This window comes from Barbus barbus (assembly GCF_936440315.1).
Source record: "Barbus barbus genome assembly, chromosome: 31".
Classification (NCBI taxonomy): Eukaryota; Metazoa; Chordata; class Actinopteri; order Cypriniformes; family Cyprinidae; genus Barbus; species Barbus barbus.
In genome coordinates this window covers 2,740,201-2,766,790 of record NC_136759.1, presented here as the reverse complement: position 1 = coordinate 2,766,790, position 26,590 = coordinate 2,740,201, and the positions used below count along the sequence as shown (strand labels likewise).

General features: G+C 33.5%; 2 protein-coding genes across 3 annotated transcripts in view; one reads left to right on the top strand and one right to left on the bottom strand.

Annotated features, from left to right (window-relative positions):
• LOC306851007 (claudin-19-like) overlaps window positions 1-26,590 on the top strand; it is a 564,676-nt gene that overhangs the window by 140,968 nt on the left and 397,118 nt on the right. The gene's annotated exons all lie outside the window — the stretch shown is intronic.
• The window catches only part of LOC306851859 (glutamate receptor 4-like), a gene marked incomplete at both ends in the record, with an annotated part of 83,331 nt that overhangs the window by 44,119 nt on the left and 12,622 nt on the right, over window positions 1-26,590 (bottom strand). For both annotated transcript variants that reach the window (XM_079388335.1, XM_079388336.1), the window contains 5 exons: window positions 2,041-2,208; window positions 4,490-4,648; window positions 6,097-6,150; window positions 10,445-10,629; window positions 20,761-21,000. In XM_079388335.1, coding sequence (XP_079244461.1) covers window positions 2,041-2,208; window positions 4,490-4,648; window positions 6,097-6,150; window positions 10,445-10,629; window positions 20,761-21,000 — 806 coding nt within the window. The remainder of the gene's footprint in view (window positions 1-2,040; window positions 2,209-4,489; window positions 4,649-6,096; window positions 6,151-10,444; window positions 10,630-20,760; window positions 21,001-26,590) is intronic.

Sequence of the window (26,590 nt, the reverse complement as noted above, 5' to 3'; positions counted from 1 at the left end):
TACTCCCAGCTGTTAGACAGAGTCCTGCCCACTCTTACCTGTCAGACAGCATCCCGCATCCCACCCACTATCACCTTTTCTGACAGTCCTGCCCACTCCCACTTGTCATACAGAGCCCTGACCAAACTTACCTGAAAGAGCAAAGAGCATCCCACCAGTCTCACCTGTCTTTCAATTTTGCCCACACTTACCTTTTAAGTAGTGCTCCAGCAACTCTAACCCATCGTATATAGTCCCACCCAATCCCAACTTCTATATTTTCCACTGGCGCTTTTCCACTGCATAGTACGGCACGGTACAGTTCAGTACGGCTCACTTTTGGGGGGCTTTCCACTGGGTACAGTACCTGGTACCTGGTACTTTTTTTAGGACCACTTCGGCCGAGGTTCCAAGCGAGCCATACCATTACCAAAATGTGACGTGTAAACTCTGCTGATCACTGATTGGCCGGAGAGAATCGTCTCTGCCTGCGTCATTGAACTCGCGGCACGAGACACAACAGACCCGCTAGATTTAAATCATCACAGCCAGCAAAGGATCGAGCGCATCCTTTTTTAATAACTAAAAATGGCTGTTTCGTTGTCTGTTGAGGAAGTACAGACGTCCCTCTCTTTGATAGGAGCGGATCCAGCGAGAGCTTGATGGAGCGATGCGGAATTAAAACGTTTTTCAGGAGTCACAGCAGTAGAGGCGGCGCAACTATAATGACACATGAATAATCCCACCCACTCTAAAGCAGTACTAAACTGCAGTGGAAACACAAACCGAGCCGAACTGAGCCATGCCGTGCCGTTCTGAACCGAGCCGAGCCGAGTCGTACCACGCAGTGGAAAAGCACCAATAGAGTCTCACCCACTCTCATTTTTCAGACAGCATCCCACCCAAACTTGTCTGTCTTAGACCCACCCATTCCCACCTGTCATAGAATCCCACCCTCTCATTTTTCATCCCACCCAGTCTTGTCCGTTTTAAGGTCCTTGCACAATAAAAAAATTTCACATTAATAAATGAATATGACTTCACGTTTGCCACACTGCTTTCGAAACTTTCGTCCATCCAAAAAAATTTTTAATCGGGTTCAATGGTTTGCATTTTTCACATCCATTAGAAGCATTTTGAGAGTTTTTTAACAATTCAGAGGATCTCAGGATTGGATGGACCCAATATTTCCCCTTTCTTTTTTCTTTTTAATCATCACTGCTTGAGGACTCCATTTTGTATTTTTTGTGTAAATTTTTCACAACGGATTAATTAATATGCATCAGAATTTTTAGGATGACAAATATGAAAAAACGCATACAGAATTTTTGAACTCAGTATGCAAGGACTTTTAGACTCCCACTCTAATCTTTTAGACAGCTTCCCGCCCAGTCTTACCTGTCATACAGAGTCCCACCCATTCCCACCTGCCATACAGAGTCCCGCCCATTCGCACCTGCTGTACAGAGTCCGACCCATTCCCACCTACCATACAGAGTCCCGCCCATTCCCACCTGCCATACAGAGTCCAGCCCATTCCCACCTGCCATACAGAGTCCAGCCCATTCCCACCTACCATACAGAGTCCGACCCATTCCCACCTGCCATACAGAGTCCGACCCATTCCCACCTACCATACAGAGTCCCGCCCATTCCCACCTGCCATACAGAGTCCAGCCCATTCCCACCTGCCATACAGAGTCCAGCCCATTCCCACCTACCATACAGAGTCCGACCCATTCGCACCTGCTGTACAGAGTCCGACCCATTCCCACCTACCATACAGAGTCCCGCCCATTCCCACCTGCCATACAGAGTCCAGCCCATTCCCACCTGCCATACAGAGTCCAGCCCATTCCCACCTACCATACAGAGTCCGACCCATTCCCACCTGCCATACAGAGTCCGACCCATTCCCACCTGTTGTAGAATCACACCCACTCTCATTTTTCAAATAACATCCCGTCCAACCTTGCCTGTCTCAGAGTCCCGCCCACTCTCACCTGTCTCACAGCGTCCAATCAACTCTCATCTGTCTTTCACAATCCCACCCGCTCTCACCTGTTTCAGAGTTCGTTCCATGTCAATGCCTTGATTCCAAGGAGCAGCCGGGTTGGCCAGACAGTCTCCAGCGTTGCCTCTGCGAGAGATGTCAATCTTCTGTCTGCGTAGATTCCGAAACGCCTCTGCCATCACTAGCACACCATCGTACGTCAATGATGATGTGTACTGAGGAGGTAAAAGGAATATTGTGTCTTTACTTCATTCACACTACATTACCCATGCTTCCTGTTTGCAATCACATATCAAGTATAATGCAGAGCCGTCCTAGTGCCTAAAGTAGATGTAAATGCAGCAGAGAGGGCATTCTAGGTGAGCGCATTGATTATTGCCTCCGCCTGCTCTCTTGTAAGGCTGCGTGCGTAATGCAATGTGACATAAAGCTGCAATGTAGCACCGCCACTACTTGTTACTGGAAAAGCTATTTAGCTGTAAAGCAGTACAGATTGTTGCTACAGAGCAGTAAAGATCCAGAGAGATTGCTGGGGAAAACAGTGCATCGTTTTTCTCTTTATGAGGTACCACTAGCGGTAAGAAAAAATGCTCAACAATCAAAATGGATTTTCATCTGTTGTTATTTTCATAAACAAATACAAAAGCGTGGCTATTTGCATGAGTAAATTGTCCCAATAAGACAGAATGAGTCTCAGTGGCTGGGTCTGCACTGACACCGGTCGTTATGAATGAACTTGATCAGCGGAAATCAAGATTTATGGTTCTAGCAGAGGCATAATAACATCCAATTAACATTGAGGGAAAGACAGGAACAAACAACAATCATTAAAGGGGGTGTAAGCGAATAAGATGCAGAAAATCAAGAGCGAGCAAGAGATGGAGATAGTCAGGGCTCTTGCCTGTAAAGTGTGCTCTAATGAACCCGTAAAGATTGGATTCATGTTCCTCTGGTAATTTATAGCCAGGACTGCAGGATGGAAGTGCTAATCAATGGGAGTAGAGAAGGAGCTCCATGTTATCAACAGAGGGGGAAAGCAAGGTTTTTGAGCTGAGGACAGCATGATGAGGTGAGGTTATGCAGCACAAAATTGTCTTAATATATTTGTCTTGTTTTCTAGTTATGGAGAACTGTAATACTTTTTGTGTGGTACTGTGCGAGCAGTTCACTTGTATTTCCTATCAAGTATATGACAAAAAACTCCTTCAAGTATAAAAAATTAAGTTTTATGAAATTTAAGGTAAAAAAAAGTCTTGAATTAAAAAATCTTAGTCTTAAACATATCTTAAATGTTACAACAAACATCTTAATCATATTAATAGCCTAGGTCTTAAATTTGGGGATGAAAAACAGGAATTGATTATTATACTGTATGTGTAAATATATTAATATATTTGACATATTACATTTACATTTATGCATTTAGCAGACACTTTTATCCAAAGCGACTTACATAGCATTGAAGTTACAGGTTTTTTTTTTTTTTTTTTTTTTTTTTACATTTAATCAGCTCTTGTTTTCCCTGGGAATCGAACCCATGACCTTGGCGTTGCTAGCGCCATGCTCTACTATTTGAGCTATACTATAAAGCCTACAGGAAAGTCAAATATATATATATTTAGTACTTTGTATATGCAGTATATATTTTGAAAATATTTACATATATTTGCATGTCTATATTTATATTCATATAATTTATATAATTGATATATTAAATTTGTTTATTATTTGTATATTTACACACACACACACACACACACACACACACACACACACACACACACACACACACATATATATATATAAAACATGATTATTGAATACAGTTTGAAGCTGAAATATTTAATATTTAATATTTTCTGTATTTTAATAAATTATTAATGTTTTGCTTTCATTGTATCCCTTTATAAAGGAAAAACACATTATTTGATTGATTTTAGTTATGCCGCTAAATGTTAATTTGTCTCTTGGAAAACTAGAATGGTTTCCTAGTTTTCAAAACACAGCTTAAAACATGTATTCACTTGTATTTAGACTTTATTACACACGTTCCCCAACAGACGGGTTAAATGTGGCTCCGGCTGCAGTCTGTCATGGTTTAATTGATTCAAATATTGCCTGGGCAGCTGCTCGTTGAATCTCATTGGCTAAAGCTTGACGAAGAATGCGCCCTGTCACAGTTTGATTGGATAAACATCTGTGCCTGGATTTTTGCCACATGCGTCCGACAGGATTATCAGGGTTCCAGCCTGATTTAAACCAACCTGCCATTTGCCGGGCGATTTCAAAACACGCTGTTTGAGTAGATAAGGAATTATTCTGCTAATGGGTTCAATGGCGTTTAGCACAGATCTCTGAGCACGTTTGCATTAATTCCTTCAGTGAATTGGGTGCTGAAACAGTGCAGAAAAATAAAGTGTGCACAAAAGTGTTTGCTATTCTGGTTTATTGGTGTTTGCGCTTGTGTTTAATTACGTTGTAAATGTATTTGCTTACCCTGGGAGGGCTCTCGGATCCTGGATACTCCCTCTGGTCTAGTTTGTTCCAGCGCTGCATTAGTTTGATCACCATCGGTTTGCTGAAATCCACTAACTGGAAACCAGTTACGTTTGCCCCGCCATGCATAAACCTCTCGAGAGAAATGTCCTTAAATCCCTGCCGGGAGAAAGACAGAGAGCAAATCAGAGTCAGAGGGAATGCAGCCGATTCATTCAAAAGATAAAGAGGTGGGAAAAGGGAGACTGATGGAACGAATGTGAGACGGAGTGAGTTATAACATTTCTTAATATCCCAGATGCTGACGCTAACAAATGTCAATGCAGAATACGTTACGAAGGCCCAGCACAAAATAAGCAACGATAAATCACACGTAACAAAGTTCAGGTTCAGCATTCCATCATAGTCAGAGTTCCCAAAACTGAACAAGACTGCAAATTCCTTCAGACTAACTAGCAGTTCAGATGAATTTATCATCCAGATTGTGTTTTACAGTTTCTGAGAGGTGCAAAACTCATCATCGTGTTGCTAGGGTGTTTTGGGTGGTTGCTACGTGATTCACGCAAATTAATTAGCGAAAGATAAATACAGATACATTAAAAAAAGATGTGAGGTGCAGTGTTGCCAGAGCATTGATTTATGGTTGCTAAGATGATCTAAGTGATGTTTAGTTTGTTGCTGTGTGGTTGCTAGGGTGTTTGTGGTAGTTGCTAGATGATTCACTCAGATTAATTAGAGAACAATACAAACAAATACATACAAATTATATTAAATGAATTAATTCATTAAATTATGTTAAAATAAATTAACTATAATTGGAGAATTGAACTTACAATATATAAAACAGTTTTATTTTTAAATGCATTAAAATTTTATTGCATTATATTAAATAGATTATATTAAATAAATTAAAATTCTATATTAAAAAATTATAAGAGAGGTACTTAAAAATACATAACAATTATATTAAGTTAATTAAAATGCATTGCATTGGATTAAAAATTATATTAAATTAATTATAAATTTTATAATTAATAATAAACTATTAAATATATAATTTTATATATATATATATATATATATATATATAACTAACTATTAAATGTATAATTAATTATATAACTAATACATTTTAGATTAAAAAATAATTGAAAAAAGATACAAACACATTAACAAATTATTACTGTAATTATTTCTAATATTAAATAATAATTTTTGTAATTTAATAATAAATTAGATGTTTGTATCTAGATCTAAAATTGACCTGCTTGTAAAACTGCTTGTGAGTGATTGACAGGGTTGCTAAGGTGTTGCTATGGTGTTCTGGGTGGTTGTTAGGTGGCATCCTCAAGATTCTGTTTCCATTCTGTAGGATTTTACATGTGCATGATCATCCAGCAGGTGAAAATGCTGTGTTTGATCACTTAGTAAAGCACTAGTGCACTTCATTTGAAGAATCATTGTGCCAAAATGTAATACTGCGTTCTGGTTTTCTTCAGGAAAGCGAAGTTCCGTCACAGAGAATTACAGCCAGAGGACACGCTGTCCTCTACACTTGTTCATTTCCTTCAGCGCTCCATCACTGGATAAACCGTGCCAGCACTCACCAGGTTAGCGATGATGTAGTGGTATCCTTTCACATGTTTGCCCACGCTGACAATCTGAGAGAGAGAGAGAGAAAAAAAAAAATATAGAGAATGAGTAAAGTGTAAATAGCACAAAGACTATTTTATTACACGCTTCAGTAATTCAGCCAACAAATGTATTACCTATACTTGGAAAAGTGTTTATAAGTATTTTTACACAGTTTAGGTTCCACGACATTGTGTGCATTTCAGAATTACTTTCCAGTGAATTTGAATTTGTCTTACTGTGGCAAATAGGAATTTGAATGAAAGTAGAAGGTGAATTGATTTTTAACAATAACTTACAAACCTTTAAAGACAGACCTACTGTGAAGTTGTTAATCGATGGTATATGCTTTTGCTGAAGCCATCAGCCTGCGGTATTTTAACTTATGTTTGTAAATAATTGTGTTCAACAGCAGAATTCTAGGTAAGAAACTACATTACCCATAATTCAGCAAACTCTCCACCAATTAGAACCAAAGCAAGTAAATCATGTCAAAAGAACACTTTTTTAATGCTTGAAGTGGACTTTTTGGAGGAAGCAATATTATGGATTATGGACTAGCCAGAAGCAATGGTTTGAATTGAAAAATGTAAAAAGTTAAAAATATAGCACTGCATCAGTGTCTCAGCAATGGATGCTCTGCAGTGAATGGGTGCCGTCAGAATGAGAGTCCAAACAGCTGATAAAAACATCACAATAATCCACACCACTCCACTCCATCAGTTAACATCTTGAGAAGACAAAAGAAACAAATCCATCATTAAGACATTTTATCTTCAACCCGTTGCTTCTGGCCAAAATAATAAGTCCATAATTCATAATAATTTCCTCCAGTGAAAAAGTCCATCTCTGTTGTCCTCAGACATCAAAATCCAGCCACATATTTGTTTAGAGCTGTTGTGGCTTGTAAACGGTGCTTGATCTGTACAGATTTCTCTCCTGGTTCAGACCAGAACACCTTTTCACTGGAGGAAGCATTATTATGGATTATGGACCGGATGCAACAGTTTAAAGTTAAAAATGTCTTAATGATGGATTTGTTTCAGTTTTCATGTTCTCCAGATGTTAACTGGAGTGGTGTGGATTATTGTGATGTTTTTATCAGCTGTTTGGACTCTCATTCTGACGGCACCCATTCACTGCAGAGCATCCATTGCTGAAACACTGATGCAGTGATACATTTCTCCAAATCTGATGAAGAAACTCATCCTCATCTCGGATGGCCTGAGGATATATTCAGCAAAAATGTCATTTTTGGGTGAACTCATCCTTTCAAGAAATTGTCTTTTTCAAGCGTGTTTTTAAATCAAAATTTAACAATGCGAGATATCTTTTGCTGGATGTGAGATTTGTCTAGTGTGTAACCGGTGTAAGATCAGCAGACGCTGATGCCAGATCCACATCTGCTCGAGGAACATGCTGGCAGGACTAGCAGGGCATGTAGAGAGAACATTCTGTTGATGTTGTACCTGACTATGTCCAACTGCGAGACTGTGTGTGTGTGTGTGTGTGTGTGTGTGGTTGTATTTGCCAAGTCTGCTGTCAGGCTGATAGATGAGCACCTCAGAGGTCTGCCTGAGGAACAGACGGAGCATGCAACAATCAAACACGGCCGCAATCGCAGAGTTCATAGATCAGACGTACAGAGAGCTGAGCTGTGACTCCTTCTGCTGCTCGTGTTGAACATCATTATCGCTCGAGAAACATGGAGCTGCTACACATTAGGCACGTTTAATCTATACTAGCATTCCAAATTTTGGGGTCAGTGACTTTTTTTTAACGTTTTTGAAAGAAGTCTTAAACATATAGTAAAAAAGTAATATTGAGACATTTTTATGATTATTATTAAAATTTAAAATAGCTGTTTTCTGCTGCAGTTCATTTTGTAATTTGTGAAATGTAATTTATTTCGGTGATTGCAAAGCTGATTTTTTTAAATGAATAAAAATAATAATATATTAAATGAATTATATTTAATTAATTATTTGTAAATAGAAAAAAATATTAAATGAATTATTGTATATAAATAAATTATATATTTTTTATAATAAATCAATGTATACATTTATAAATTGTAATATTAAGAATTATTAGATTTTTTTATGCTTTTAAAAGAAGTATCTTCTGCTCACCAAATCTTCATTTATGTGCTCAAAAATACAGTAAAACAGCAATATTGTGGCTGTTTTTAATATGAAAAAATATAAAAATTATATTAAATGAATTACATTTTTAAATGAATAAAAATACTTTGAAATTATATTAAATAATTTAAATGAATTACATTTTTAAATGAAATTATATTCTAAAAAAATCAATAAATGTATGTATTTATAAATTTATATTAATGCATGAGTTTTAATATTAAAATAATTATTAGTGTAATTATTTTATATTAAATATTTATTCTAATTTAATAATAAATATGTTCACATGTTCTATAGGAAATTTAATTTGTGCTTGAAAACTTAAAATGAATGTTTGTGCTGCATCATATTTTTGTGTAAACTGTGATGCATTTGATTTTTCAAGATTATTTGATGAATAGCATTTATTTGAAATAGAAATCTTTTGTAACATTATGAATGTCTTTACTGTCACTTTTGATCAATTTAATGCATGCTTGGTGAATAAAAGCATTTTCTTTCAAAAACTATTTCATTCATTATGGTATTCTTTCATTAATGTTGGCATCGTTTTTCAAATTAAGTTGCTCAGTAAGGTTCTTGTCATGACAGTATTTGACCTGACTGAGAAATGCTGCTGTGCTTTAGATACGGTGCTTGTTCTGTCTGTTTGTGTGTGAGATGTTCATTGGGCTCAGGTCACTGTGATGTGTCTGTTTCAGGATGTTTGGCAGCAGGTTTGTAAGCACCTGTTCTCGTCTCTGTCTCTCTGTGCATCATGTTATTCTGAGTTTGAGTGCACATGACAGACAGAGCGTGCTCATACTCTGTGAGGAACAGCGAGATGCTCCGCAGGCGGGAGGAGTCACAGAGAAAATAACAAATCACAGGCTGGGAGGAAATCACTGATCTCTCCAGCTCGCTGTGATTTGTGTTTCTATGCTTTTCCTTTAAAGGTGCTGTAAGCGATTTCATATTTTGGAATTTATATGGCTGCTACCTGACAGCTATTACTGGAAAGGGTTTTGTGAGGCTGGCGCTGTGACAGTCATGGGCTCTGCAAACTGCATGAGTTAGGGAGGCGGGCCTGTGCTTTTTTAGCCAATCAGAAATACTCTCTGCTTGTCGATCAATGTGCACATTCAGGGTCATTGTGCATTGTGCCAGTCAATGTTTTGGAGAAGTTTGGTGTGAACAGCTCAAATCATATATATGCATGCATATATGTGTGTGTACAGTATATCTGTATGATTATGTTTTATAATACTGTATATATATTTCACAACATTAAAAAAATTACATTTTAAAAACATATTGTATAATTTCAAAGGCATCTGACAAAACTTACAGAACTTACAGAAGAAGCACTTACAGTAATATATAGTTTTATACTTTGAAATATCTAAACATCTAAACATTTTAAAAATGTAATTAGTATTTTCTATTAATTAAAAAAAATTAAATGTAAAAATTATTGTAGAATATACTGTTTTATAATTTCAAAAATGTTATTTAAAAAAAATATATATTTTTAAATAAACATTAAAATTTTAGAGTTATTAAATATTCGAAGTCAGTTAGCAAAATGGCTCAAAGAGATTACTATATACAGTTTTATATATTTTAAATATATTTTTTTAATTAATATTTTTTACAAATTTAAAAATAAATAATATTTTTAAATGGCTAAATATTTAAATATTTAATATTTAAAATATTTGAATAATATAAATGTAAAATATTTATTTAAAAAAATTAAATATTAAAATATTTTTACGCATTGTAGAATTTGAAATCAATTTGAAATATCGATATATCTAAAAATATCTAAATATTTTTACAAAATAAATTAATATTTCCTTATAATAAATATTCAACTTTAGAAATATTGTCAGTTAGCAAAATGTCTCAAAACACTTACAGCGATATATTTAGTTATATGTTTTAATTTTATTTTTTAAAATATACAAATATTTTTAAACATTGTAAAATTAGAAATGCATTTTTTCAATTGTAGAATAATTTCATAGTCAACATGAAAAGGCATTCCCATTTTATTCCATAATGTATTTCTGTGCGTCTTTATAACAGGAGGTTGGAGGAGTTTAAAAAATAATTTATTACATTTTGGTGAAAGATTCTGATTTTTTTTCTGGAATAACATGCACTGATGTGATGCATTGGACGTCATCCTCACCTGATCCAGAATGTTCTGCAGTCGCTCTGCCTCGAGGTCGATGACGAACTTCTTCTCCTGTCTCCGGTCCAGGTCTTCCAGCAGTCTTCTGTAACTGGCGTCGTTGAAGTTCTCCACACAGATGGCACTGACCTGCCAACCGTTCTGACCCGCCTTCTCCATGATGGCCTGCAGGATGGCGTATCCTAGCAACAACAACACCAAATCACTCTAATGCCACTGTATATCATCACCTAAACATGCAGATAGTACAGCTTTGTATCTTCGTAAATCTCCGTTATATTAGACTTTTAGATCGCAACATCTGCAAACTAAAGTCAGAGATCCCAAACTCAAACATTTCTCATCAAATTCTTCCCAGTGCAAATGATCTGATAATAGCTCTGTACTCAACAATTATCTCATTTGTGACTATTTCTAGAAAATGTAAAAAATAACTGTTATGTTATTATAATTGTATTAAATTATGCAATTTCATGCACATACTAAAAAGTAAGATGCAACTTGAATCTAATAACATCTCTTTAATCTTACTGTATGTCAACATTTGTCTTTGTCTATTTGATAAAAAATGGGAGACAAAGATGAGAAATAACTACCAAAATCTAAAAAAGAAACTATGTAATTTTATGCATATAATAAAATGTGTAAAATTATGCAACATAAATCAGATAATAGCTCTATACTTTTACTGTAAGAGCTATTATCTGTCAACTTTTGTCCCATTTGTATCTTAATTTAGACAAATATTCAATAAATGAAAATATTAATATTAAATAATTAATATTTTCATTTATTTTGTTGATGTCAAAATTAAATAAAGATTAATTTTAAATATTGATTACTAAGAGTAAGAGTATCTCAATAAAAGCACACAACAAAATTACTTAAACTTGAACTAAAATTAAAATGAAAACAAAATAAAAACTCATTCAAAATATTAATAAAAACTATAATAGTAGCTCAATGATGCTTAAATAACACTGACTCCGTTATCAAAGAATGAAAAAAGAAACGTTATTGTAATTGTATGCAAATACTAAAAAGTAAGAAGCAGCATAATTCAGCCACATTCACCTTTCCAGACTGTGTGTGTGCGTGTGTGTGTGAGAGTGTGTGTGTGTGTGTGTGTGAGAGAGTGTGTGTGTGTGTGTGTGTGTGTGTGTGTGTGTGCATGTGTGTGAGTGTGTGTGTGTGTGTGTGTGTGTGTGTGTGTCTGTGTCTGTGTGTGTGTCTGTGTGTGTGCATGTTTATGTGGTTTATGAGGACACAAATGTGTATAATGACATGGGTATGACAGAGGTATTACAATATGAAGGTGGTTTATGAGGACACTGCCTATGTCCCCGTAATTCAAAAGGCTTAAAAAACATACTAAATGCTGTTTTTTTGAAAATCTAAAAATGCACAAAGTCTCCCGTGAGGGCTAAGTTTAGGTGTAGGGTTGGTGTAGGGCAATAGCACACACAGTTTGTTCCATTACACCTATGGAGAGTCCCCATAAACCACAAAAACCAACATATGTGTGTGTGTGTGTGTGAGTGTGTGTATTTCTACAGGTGTGTGCTCGGCCTTGTCTCCTGTCCAAGCGTCCCGTGTGTATTCTGCATCAGTGTGCCAGTTATGTCAGCCAAGAGCAACAGATGTCCTTTAAATTGGCCCTTAGTCGCACCGCAGGACTTTGGACATCAGGACAAATGCAGCGTCCAGCGTGTGTGTGTGTGTGTGTGTGTGTGTGTGTGTGAGAGAGAGAGAGCAGGTTCAGAACAACTGATATGACACAAACCACAACACACAGACAAACCACAGATGACCGTGAGCTCACACACACACACACACACAATAATGAAATGGCACCAGCTGTCCTATGAGTAAACACAGACTGGCAGCAGAGAGCTGGAGAATCCTCTGAACACAAACCCCAGTCTGTGTGGACAGAACGGACGGACGGACACTTGCGTCTCGCTCTGCGTGTAAACACACACTGGACCTGCTGCTATTTAAACACACTGTGTGAAGGTATAGGCATGTGATGTGCTACTAAATGCAAAGGTACCACCAAAGCATGCTGCGTAAGATGTCTTCAAAAGGCGAGGGTTTGGAGAAATTCGGTGTCAGTTTGCAAAATGACTCAAAATATGTTTTATAATTAATTTTTTTTATATATTTTAAATATGTAAATATTTTTAAATATTAATTTATTTAATCATTTAAAAATATTGTAGAATATCAGCTAGCAAAATGGCTCAAATAATTTAGTGCTATATGTAGTTTTATAATTTTGTGAACTGTAAATATTTTAAAACATTTAAATAAAATGGAAAATAGTTTTAAAAAAATTTAAACATTGTATCATTTTGAATACACAGAATAATTTCAAAGTCAACATGAATATGCAATTTTATTCCATAATGTGACATATTTCTGTGAAGAAAACTATTCTACAAAAGAAATAAATAATTATATATATTTTTTAAATACTATTCAAATGTTTTTTTTAATGTTTTTTTTTTATGTTTCTTTTTTTTTTCTTTTTATTTAAAAGTCTGTATTTATCATTAGGGTGGAAGAATTAAAAACTATGTTTTGGCACCTAAAATTTCATACAGTAATGCATGCTGTCTCACAAACTATTATTATTATTATTAAAAATCCCGTTTCATAGGCTACTACATGATGTCTCATGAACATTTATTTATTTAACAAATTGATAATAACTGTGTGCCTCACTTTAAACATGCATGTGGGTGGCATTCTACAGTTCAAATGTTTAGCATTTTGTACTGGATACTGTCTCATACTTTTTTAAATAGTAAGCCATATGCAGTACACATTGTGTAGCACGCAGTATATTAGTATTTCACTCAGTGTAAGTCAGCGGTCATAGCAGTAGCGAGACTCTGGCTAAAGTGTCAAAGCGCTAAGCTAACGCTGGAACCGATGGCTTGGTCCGCTCCAGACCGCCAGATGGTCCGTTTCTCGGCTGAAGTGAGCATGCCAACAGAAGTGGAGATGTTAGCTGAACTGTGCTGTTAACATTAGCGAGCCGAGCGGATTCCAGCACTAAATACAGCTAGTAGCCTAGTGATTCACAGTGAAGAACAGAGCGACTATCCCAAGGCGACTGAAGGGGGGGAAATATTAGTCTATTTAAAAAAGTCACTTTTCAATGACCAACATTAAGGAAGATGCCCCCCCCCCCTTAATTAGCAGCTCAATTTGATAATTCAGTGCGGTTAAACAAGTCGGTCGATATTACGAGAACTTGTCATAAAAAAACTGATGACGACTTGTTTAATTTGATCACTTTTTGGCTTTAAATCATTAAAAGATGCAAAACAGAGCCGTTTGTGCCTCTCTGAGCGAAACTTAGCAGTGTTTGTTTCTGAATGAATCGCCTTTGAACAAATCATTGATTGAAATATCCATTCATAAAGAAATATACATTCAATTAAATTTAATTAACTATTCATAAATGAAGAGTTTATTTGCAAAAGCAAAATCACTTTTTTTTTTTTTTTTTTTTTTATCAATGTTTTATTAGGCCTATATTATCATGTTTTATTGTATTAGTTAACTGTATTTTTAGTATTTTTTTTCCTAATCAAAATAATCCAACTGCATTTTGATTGAGATTAATTGAAATGCACAATGACAAAAATACGATTTTTGAAAATTGTTAAAAACGGAGTTTTTGCGAATGAACTCTTCAAATCACTTCCTTCGTTCTTAAATGAATCAATGATTCAATGATCCATTAATAAATACAGTTTCTTGCTTCACTCTTGAATGAATCAGCTGTTTAAATGAATCGGTTGAATAAATGATTCAATGCCACCTACTGGCAGTTTTAGTTTCATATTTAAACTATAATTTCATATAAAATAATTTCAATATTCAAAACATTAAAAACATTAATCTGAATGAATCAGGCATTGAAGAAATCGGTTGAATAAATGACTACAATGGCTTTTTTTTTAAATTCAATATTCATATTATTTTTAAAACATTTATCTGAATGAATCAGCAGGGTCCAGTTATAGAATGAATTGGTTGAATACATGACTTCAATTACTTACTTAAAGTATCATTTAATTTTTCAAAAAAATCTATATTTCAATATGCAAAGAATTAATTTTAAAACAATCTCATAGCATTGTTTATGCAGCTGTAATTGCAGTGCAAAAATGGATTTTGCTGATACTGATTTAATGTTATTTGGTAACAGAATATATTGTCTTATTAACTTAATTTATTGATTAAATATATGAATTTAATCAAATGTGATGCATACAAATAAAGATATAATGATCTTATGAAGGTAAAATACCTCTGGAAATCAGTTTAAGGTGGCAAACATGACGCTTAATGAAAACATTAATTTCTGTAACTGCAAAATATTATTATCACCATTGACAAAATCAGAAAATATTTAGATTTTTATTTTTTTTTGTCAATATCACACACACTTGATCTACATGCATTTCGGTTTATTTCTTTTCTGTCTTCTGTAGAAATGTCCAAAGTGTATTTTTAACAAGCCTTTTATTGTCAGTCAAACCTCAAAACTGTGACTGGTTGTTTTACATGTCAGTAAAGTGTCTTCCTGTCCAAATGGGCATTTTTAGGCAAAAGTCAGATGCAGTATGGGTAAAATTATAAAGAATTTGTGTTCATTTGTTCTTTTTTCCACAGTCATACTGACTCCATATCATCGCTGGCAGTGATGCTAACATCTCCAGACAAGCCGGATGTTCCCCTGTGATCATGTGTGAGCGAGCGATCGCAGACGTTTTAGCCAAAGGATCCGCAATGCAGCTCCGCTGATGGAGGTGTGAGGTCAAGCTGAGTGTCTGTGAGTCCGGTAAACCTCCTCAGCGCTCGGGGAATTAACTAAAACACGAGGACAAAGGCAAAATCGACATGCTGCATCGTCCTTGGAATCAATGCCAGCTGAGGATGAAGATTCATTTTAATATATTAATTAAAGAATTCATTTTGTGAATCAAATAGTAAATAATAGGCACTAGTTAACTTACCCAATTGACTAGTTGTTTGTTGGACTATCCTGGACAATCTTTTATTAATATTTTGAATTTAATTTATTTTATATTATTTTACTTTATTGTTTCATTATTTTATACTATGCTCTACATTTGTATTACCTTTTATATATATATTTTTTTTTAATTTCCTTTTATTTTACATTTTATAGTACTTTTGTCATTTGTATTACTTCTTTTAAATATTACTATTTGGGAAATTTATTTATTTTAGTATTTATTACTATTATGCTATTATTTTTAATTTATTTTCTAGATTATATTTATATTATATTTTATATAATTGTTATTTAAAATTTTCATATTTAATAATTTTGTCATTTTTATTCCTTTTTTTAATATTACTATTTTGGTTTAATTTATTTTTATTTCAGTTGTCCGGTTAATAATTTTAGTGCTTAAAATAACTTATTTCAGTTATTTCTCATTTTTGTTTAGTTTAAGTCTTTATATCTATTTTGTTTTAGTATTATTTATTACTATAATTTTTTATATTTTAAATGTTTTTTATATTTTATTTTTATTTTACATTTTTAATAATTTTGTCATTTGTATAGTTTTTTAAAAATATTACTAGTTAGGATTTAATCGATTTTTTTTAAGTTAATAATTGTAGTGCTTTAAACCTACTTAATTTAGCTGCCAAGGCAACATTTATTATTTTAATTTAGTTTTTTTTTTTATATACTACATTCATATAAATATATATATATAATTTTAGTCTTTTAAATTTTTTACGCTAACATTACTATTCAGGTTTAATTTATTTTATGTCAGTTAGTAATTTATTTCCTTCAACTTAAACTTCAAAACAGAAGGACAAAGGCAAAATTGATGGGAAGAACACGCTGTGTCGTCCTTGGACTCAATGCCAGCTGGGATGAAGCGGCTCAAGAGACTAGCGGTCAAATTCAAACATCAGCACTTATTAAACGAGGGAAGAGATGAAGAAAATGAAAATGAGGGAAGAAAGCGGATGCTTCTCTCTCTGCTCTGTAAGCAGGAGATCACGGATGACTGGATGATTGGCGTCGCTCTGGGCTCCAGGATGAGCAGATAACGCTCCGCTGACCGATGGCAGGCAGAACACTGGGCTTAAAATCGGCCAAAAAAGAGCAAATCATATGGAGAAACTCTCCTCTTGTGGAAAGCGGCCTGCCTGACACACACACACACACACACACACACAGGTCTCGCCTCACTGCAGGGCTCCCATGATGCCAGGCGAGAGAATTAGACGGCAGCTGTGACTCCGACACCAACGCCAACTTACAAACGTGCCTGTTTGTGCAAATTCCGCTGAAGCTTTAGCATATTTATGTTCATCAGTCTGTCTTTTATACATTTATGTTTCTGATATGTGCAACAACAATCTGGTGTTGATTTCTAAAATATCTAAACCAAATATTTGACTTAGTGAAAAATTGATTATGAGTGAAATACATCATTGGTGCTTGTGATTCGCAAAATGAGCAGTTATTGTAAATAATTGCTAAAACATATGAGAAGTTAGCACTAGTTAACCTCCCTAATTAGTAGCTTGTTCAACAACTAGCTGATTGGTTGACCCTCTATTCTTAGTTTTATAAGAATGTATAAAGTGTTATTTTAGAATTAAATGCTTTTAAAGATTGTATTAATATTTAATCGTATGAATATTTACTAATTGTTTTAATATTTTGAATTGATTTTATATTTTCAGTTTTTTGTCTTAATTTTAGTTACATTTTAATCCTTTTGTTATATTTTAAATTTTTAAAAAATATGACCTTTTTATGCTTAATTTAATTGTATTACAGTTTTCCAGTTAGTAATGCAAGTCCTTCAACTAAATCTTATTTCAGTTACTTGCCAAGGCAACATTTCTAATATAATCTAATATTTTTATTTTGGTATTATTTATTATATTACTATTATTTTGAATCTGTTTTATATTTTCAGATTTAATTTTAATCTAAATTATTGTTGTAATCATTTTGTTATTTTCATAATTTTTTTAACATTTCTAATTTTTGTTTAGTTTAAGTGTTTTTTTTGTTTTTTTTTTCGTCAACAAGAATAACCCTGAATGTGTAACATCATTTAAATTCCATACGCATTAATGTTAAAAAAATGTTCTTATTGACCTTGCATCATACGCAAACACAAGGTATGTTTCTAAGTTTTTCAAGCTCTTAATGTTAAATCTGTTTCTGTCATTTCCTCACTTTTCTGTCTAACATGGTTTAAATTTGACTTGTACAGCAAACCGAACTTCAAAATGACTGATCCTTCCCTAAAGGTTTTCTTTAAGACTGCTACTGCGCTCTGTCTACAAAGATTGGTCAGAAGTACTTTTGTCTGTTGAGTTTAGTAACTCAACAGACAAAAGTAATCTAAAAGTAATCCAAAAGTAATCAGAATACTTGACCTAAAATGAGTAATCTAGATTAGATTATTGACTACAATTTTCACTAAAGTGAACTAAAACTAATGAAAACTAAAACCATAAATATTTGAAATGAAATAAAATAAAAGATACAAAAGAACTTAACCTTATTTTATTTTAGTAAGTTGCAGATGCAATATTATATATGTTGTATATATAGTAAATAAAAAAGATAATTGGAGTGTTTTACAAGAAAATACTATTTTCAGTGTTTCTACGTCAGAAATTCATGTTAATTTGTGATTGTTTGTGCAAAGTGAAACCTGTTTTGAAGTAAATCCTACACCATTTTTTCTATAGTTTAACTTGATACTAATATAACTAAAACTAAACAAAAGATATATATATTTTTCAGTTTTAGTTTTTAAACAAGTTTTTAATTTTGAAATAAAATAATTGAAATAAAATAACAAATAAAAATAATATATTACATTTTAAAAACTTTAAAATTAGAAATGTTAAAAAACTAACGAAAATAACAAAATGATTAAAAATAATTTAAGATTAAAATTAAAGTGGAAAATATAAAAATAAAACATTCAAAATAATAATAAAATAATAGTAATATAATAAATAATACCAAAATAAAAACATTAGATTAAAAAATAAATAGTAATGTTGCCTCGGCAATGGAGGGCCAAATTACTCAAAATTAAATAAATGTTGAAATATATAAATACATCGTTAAATACATAATGAAATAATTAAATACATAAATAAATGCAGAAATTAATTATTTTATTTCTTTATTTATTTATGTATTTATGTATTCGTTCATTTATTTATTTATGTATTCATTCATTCATTTATTTATTTATTCATTTATTTATTTCCTCCCTCCACATTTAATTTTCAGGGTTATGGTTCCTTTCAAATGCGATTTCTTTGGTCTTTCTAATTTAAGCGTCTTTTTCTTGAGCTTAAATACTGGCAGCATTGTCGCCCGCAGCTGAACCACGGCTTGTGTACTGCGCTCTCCTCTGAACAATGTGTGCCATGTGCTTAGATGTATGATATGGCCAGCATACTCTTGCAATGCGACGTATGCCCCTCTTTAGGGTGACCATACCTGCCATTTCCCCCAGATGTGTCCTGGCCAGGATTTCTATATTGCCTGAAATATGTAGGTTTTGGCTTTGTTTGCGTGTGCAGACCGATCGGTGTATGACATCAATGGTTCCTTATGCTTTCGAAACGCTCTCGAGGTACTCTGATGTCAAACACCTATCGGTCTGAGCCGCGCCGGGTTAAGTTAAACACACTTTAATATGAACGTGTATTTGCATCGCTTTAACCGTAGATCCCACCTTCTCACACACACCATGATTGGTCAATTATGTGCAATGCTTGCATGCTATTGGTCAAACTACTTTCGATCATTACCTTCAGCAAGCACGAAAACAAAGCCAAAACTAATCCTGGCCGTGTCAGGGAAAAATAACATGCTGTATATAGGTAGTTTATATGATAAAAAGTACAACAAATGCCTCTAGTTTTATTAATTTAAACAGGCCTTTGAAGTTTGGGCAAAACCTCATGGAAGTGATGTGTTTTCGTGCATTTAATTTTTTCATATGGTGATTGTGCATCATGAATGTATTTATTACACGAAAATGTGTTATTTTTCAAGTTAATCAGGTCAATTTTGATCAAGAACAATACACTGTGGCTTTAATTCAGCGTAAGCAGTGCAGCAAAAACAGACGCCGGAACGATCTGCTCTACTGACCAAAAAAAGATCTAGCAAAAATCCAATTATTTATTTTTCAGATGCAAAAGTGAAAAAGTGACAAAAGTGCAAAATGTATTAAAAACAGACCAGAGAGCAGACGTTTCAGCCCATGCTTTCTTCAGTGCTCATTGCTCATTCAGTGCTTCAGTGAGCACCGAAGAGAACATGGGCTGAAACGTCTGCTCTCTGGTCTGTTTTTAATACATTTTGCACTTTTGTCACTTTTGCATATGAAAAATAAATGATTGGACTTTTTTTGGCAGTGTGTGGACAAATTCAGCTACCTGTTGGATTGTACCATACTCAGCCATAGCTCGTGATGCGAAAAACAAGAAAAAGGCGCCTAAATTACAAAGACCAAAGAAATCGAGTTTGAAAGGTGACGCCGCCCACTGAGTGATGTGCCCACAGCCATAACCCTGAAAATGAAATGTGGAGGGAGGAAATAAATGAAGAAATTAATGAATACATTAATTAATAAATGAATGAATAAATAAATACATAAATACATAAAATAATAAATAAAATGAATGAATGAATTAATTAATTAATTAATATTAAAATTGCATTTATTTATGTATTTCATTATTTCAATATGTATTTAACGATTTATTTATATATTTCAACATTTATTAATTATTTAATTTTGAGTAATTTGGCCCTCCATACTCGGCAAGTAACTGAAATAAGATTTAGTTGAAGGACTTACATTACTAACTGGAAAACTGAAATTAAATTAAATTAAGCATAAATAGTAATACTTGAAAAAAAAAAAAACTTAAAATATAACAAAATTACAAAAAAAGTAACTAAAATTAAAAACTAATTTAGTTTTTAAACTCAGATTTTAAACACAAAAAAACCCAAAAAACTAAATCACATTAATTTAAATTATTAAAACTTAAACTAACATTAACATTAAAATAGAATATATATAAAAAACATGAAATAACTAAAATATAAAAATAAAAACTAATTCAAAATATTACTAAACACCACAATATTATCTGAATTAAAATAACACTGATGTTATCATGATCTGTTATGATAACTTGCTGAAGAACGAGTGTGTGTGTGTGTGTGTGTTCCTGACCTCTGTCGGTGTCGTACAGGAAGACGAAGCGGCTCCAGTCGTAATGGTCCAGGAGACTCAGTAACGCGCCGCGGATGGACGGCCGCAGCTGAAGCACGAACTGCGTCTCGCCCTCGGCGGGGAAACTGGGCGTCACCAGAGAGATGTGCAGCGCGCTGCAGAACGACGTCAGAGTGTGCACCGAGCGCTTATCGTACAGGCCGAAGATGGCAAAGACTCCTCGCGAATACTGCGAACAAACTGAGACACAGAGAGAGAGAGAGTTCAGTATCATATACGGTAACACACAAAAATATACTGCAGCATAACACAGTAAAGAAGGAGAAGAAACATAAACAACACCACCAACAAGTCAATTTCACCCCAAAATTAAAAGAAATAAATACATGGGAAAAATAAATAAATACATAAAAATCTGCATTATATATATATATTTTTTTTTTCTTTTGGCATTGAGAGATTATTGTCATGACAATATTTCCCCTCCAAATTTTTATAACTGTAATACGTCCAGGTGGTAACTAATTATTCTTAGTGATGATTCTCATTAGATTCTCATTAGTTTTATAAAATATATAAAAATCTGTTTATAGTATATATAACATTTTATAATATGCAATATAAAAACACTGCATTTGATACATACCTGCATTAATTTAAGACTTTTCAATAAATACAGCATTGACAGAAAATACTTAGAAATTGAAAATGAATGAATAATTAATTAATATTTCAGCTTTGCCATCACAGGAATAAATAACATTTTGCAAAAGTTCTATTATGATAATATTTTAATAATAATAATAATACTTAATAATTTTTATACAATTTATATTTTATAAAAAATACATTTATATAACTTTTAATAAATTAATATGTATTATATTATTATTGTTTCATATAATAATTTATTTCTAATTTATTTTAAACACACAAACACGTTCATGTGTGTGCATGTATGTGTGTGTATATACATTTGTATATATATTTATTTTTTATTACACTGCATTATTATTGAAATATTGAAATAAATGAATATTGATGAAATGCCAGAAGCCTTATAATAGGATAATTGCCTTCATACAAAGTTTTTTTCTTCTTCTTATAAATGAATATTTTATTAACTTTATTATGAACTTTTTATTTTGAAATATGAATATGTTCAATGAAGCTCAATAATAAACACATTTTTCCATGTTTTGCTGAGCGCGAGCGAAAGAGAGAGACTTCAGTAGTCAGTGTTTAATCTTCAAAGGCGTCTCACACACGCACACACACACACACACACATACACACACACACGCACACACACACACACACACACAGAGAGAGTTTGTCTGTCGCTTCTTTGATGTAAGTTTATAACGTTGCATTTTCTGTCACTTTCTATGAATGGCATACTCTAGTTTTCAGTGTAGGATCAAACAGTCTGTTCCTGTGCTTCTCTTTTATTCATCAATCAGGTGTTTCTGTCATAACACTCTTTCTTGGAAACTCAATTTCTTCTAATGCACTGTATGTGTGAGTTTGTAAAATGTTGATAAAAAGGATGAATATCTGTGTGAAAAGCATCCATCTCTCTGTCTCACAGGACCTTTTGGGTATTTATTGTTGAGTATATATAATCAGAGTTTGTGCTGTCATATGCTGATCCTCATCATCATTTACTGTCTGATTCATCGACAGACCAATTAATGCTGGGATGAACCATCTATCCGGTTATTTATAAACTGAACGCCACTCTCTACTCAGAATATCAGCGGTGGACGGTCGCCATGGAGATACAGGAGACAGTCAGTAAAAGTGCTGTGACGATCGGGATGGACAGATCATAGAGGAAGGTATGAAGGAGGAATGATAGTTTATTTACTGAAAAACCCACAGACTTACAGTGAAAGAGGGATTCAAGCCACTGCCTAGCAACATGTTAACAACTACACCTTAGCAACCACCTGTAACACGGTGAGTTTTCACAGGTATCTTGGTTAATATTATTTCCCCCCCCCTCACAAAAAAAGTTGTTGGAGAGGTAGAAGTTACTGTAATTTGATATAACATTGTGAAAATGTTTCATTATAAAGTAAGACTTATAAAAATATAAATAAATATTATGTGTATATACACACACACACACAATGGATTACATGTAATCTGGATTATGTAATCAGATTCCAAAAAATGCAGATTACAGTTACTTTTTTGGATTACGTGATTGCAGATTATTCACACAAAGGCAGTCAATTTTCATAATTAATTTATTCTCCTTCATTCTTTTCTCCCCTAAATATTCTACTGTGTCACATAATTTAGCTTTGAATATTCACAATATAGAATGGCCATGTAAATGTCATGTATATAAACTGAAAGTCTGTGGATTTTTCAGAATACAATCCCTAAAAAAGTGACCTGGAGTGCATTACTGACTACAATTTTCACTGAAGTTAACTAAAACTAATTAAAACTAAAACCATACAAATTGGAAATGATTAAAATATACGAAAAACAAGTTAAGATTATATATACTATTAAAACTTTTTAACCAACATTAACATTAAAATAGAAAAATAGAATAGAAAATATAAAAATAAAAACATTCACAATATTAATAAACAATACAATATAATCTTAATTCGATTAACTGATGTTTTCAAAAATATTATTAATAACTTTTATTTTAATATCACCAGTTTTCATTTTAATTTTTGTTGTAATAACATGCTCCATCTTTCAAACAATCTTAAAAGAATGATCAGCCTTCTTTCATTTCCCAACTCATTCAATCAGACACTATTTTCCTAATAACGCTCACTTTTTATGATCACATCCATTCCTGATAGACAGAATCAAGTCTTTTCCTACATTTTTCCTCTTATTGCATGTCTCGTTTCTCTCAGAATTACATCAGCGTGAAATGAGTTGTGAAAAGCGTTTCATGTCTACTTCAGTAGCATCAGAGATGTCTCTGTTTCTGTGTTAAAAGAGGCCGTTTTTACAGTCTTGTGTTCTGTGACTGTTCTAGTCGCTTGTCCTGCGGGGAACGAGAAGAGCGGATCTTTTTTAACACAGCGTTGAGGTGTCTGAGGCTCATGTCTTTAAGGGTGTGTGTGTGTGTGTTTAAGTGTGTGTGAGAGCTGTTTTTAACAAGCTTCAGGGGTGTGATGAAAACGCGGTGCAGTCTGCTCTAACACTGATGTCACTCTGTTAAACCGTCTAAATTTAACACACCAGTCGACCTGACCTTTAGTCAGCCCACACTCACACACTTACGTTATGCTATCAGTCTTTTATATTCTGATGTCTGTTTGAAATCACCTTTAGCCACAGGAATAATTGAGCTCAAATGTGTGGACTGTCCATTTATTATATTCATTCAACTATTCCAGCTTCCCCTTTCCTTACACTGACAGCATGTCCAACCAGCTGCACAAGCCTGGAGTGTCACTTTTCTTTTCCCATGAACTACTGTGCAAACCGCAAAATGATGAAATTCACAGCCAATCAGAATGCACTGCTATGTGAAGTGGCAACCAATGAAATTCCATTGTGGGCGGAGCTACATAGTGTGATGCCACATAAATAGAAAGGAAGCAAGTTGTAAAATGTCTCTTTGACATTACCATGCTTCTACCATACAGTACCAATTTATATATTATTTTTGAAAGAAATGACTACTTTTATTCAGCAAGGACGCATTAAATTGATCAGAAGTGACAGGAAATTATAATTATAATGTTACCAAGATTTCTACTTCAAATAAATGCTGTTCATTTGTACTTTCTGTTGATCAAAGAATCCTGAAAAATTAAATGCATCAGTTTCCAGAAAAATACTCCTCAGCACAACATTGATAATAATCTGAAATGTTTCTTGAGCAGCAAATCAGCATGTGACCACAAAACCAGTCATAAGTGTCAATTTTTCAAAATTGAGATTTCTACATCATCTGAAATCTGAATAAATAATCTTTCCATTGATGTATGGTTTGTTATGATCGGACGATATTTGTCTGAGATACAACTATTTGAAAATCTGGAATCTGAGGGTGCAAAAAAATCTAAATATTGAGAAAATCTCCTTTAAAGTTGTTCAAATGAAGTTCTTAGCAATGCATATTACTCATCAGAAATGAAGTTTTGATATATTTACGGTAATAAATTCACTCAATATCTTCTTGGAACATGATCTTTACTTAATATCCTAATGATTTTTGGCATAAAAGAAAAATGGAACATTTTGACCCATACAATATATTGTTGGCTATTGCTACAAATATACCCCAGCGACTTTGTGCTCCAGGGTCACATATTAGGATGATTTCTGAAGATCATATGACACCGAAGACTGGAGTAATGATGCTGGAAATTCAGATTTGATCACAGCAATAAATTACATTTTATAAAACACTTATTTTTTTTATTAGTACCATGGTATGTTATAATAATAATTATTTTTATTGTATATATTCAGAAGCTTTGAGATTTTTAAAGGTTTTGAAAGAAGTCTCTGATTAAAATTTGATGAAAAAATACAATGAAAGCAGTAATATTGTAAACTATTATCTGTCTATCTATCTATCTATCTATCTATCTATCTATCTATCTATCTATCTATCTATCTATCTATCTATCTATCTATCTATCTATCTATCTATCTATCTGTCTGTCTGTCTGTCTGTCTGTCTGTCTGTCTGTCTGTCTGTCTGTCTGTCTGTCTGTCTGTCTGTCTGTCTGTCTGTCTGTCTGTCTGTCTGTCTGTCTGTCTGTCTGTCTGTCTGTCTGTCTGTCTGTCTGTCTGTCTATCTATCTATCTATCTATCTATCTATCTATCTATCTATCTATCTATCTATCTATCTATCTATCTATCTATCTATCTATCTATCTATCTATCTATCTATCTATCTATGAATGAAGGGATTTGCCACCAAAACATCTGTCTCAAGGTCCTTGCACACTAAGTCTGAATTTTCGTATGCGTTTTTTTGTTTTTTTCCTATTCGTTATCCTTTCCTATCAAAATGCTTGCTACGGATGGGAAAATGCAATAAATCGACCCTGATCCAAATTGTTTATGACGGACGAAAGGCAGTGTGCAAACGTGATTGACACAACATGAGGTCAGACTTAGTGTTCAATGACCTTTACTCTGCAAGGTAAGTGTGATTTGTTATCTATTGGTTAATAAGCAGTGATTGATCGATTGGAGCATCTCTATCCTTCAGCTGTATGTGACATCATCCCAGCGGTGTGATGACCTCATATAACACGTGTGTGTGTGTGTGTGTGTGTGTGTTTGTGTAGGCTGATGGGTTCTGTCGTGCGCTCTAAACACAGTTAACTTTAATAAAATCACTATGGGACTCTAATAGAAAAAGAGCTATTAATCAAGAACACAGAGGAAGAGAGAGAGGCTGGAGTAGCCACGGGGTCTACAGGTCACAAACAGATTGATTTACCATTTACCCAAACACACATCACTCCACAGAGAGACTGTATGAAAGAGAGAAGACCAGCTGACCTCACCACACACTACTTTTGCTCCAGGACACAGATTTTATTCTGGACACCATGAATTATTTATCATACAATAATTATTATTTTAAACTGTATAATAATAATCACACACACACACACACACACACACACACACACACACACACACACAAGTGTATATATATATATATATATGTGATTTATGTAATTATTTTTAATTTTATTTATCTTTTGTCTATTTAGTACAAAAACAATATCAGTATATAATTAACATTTTATAATATATATATATATAAATAAATAAATATATGTACTGCAGCAATATTATAGTTCTCATTCA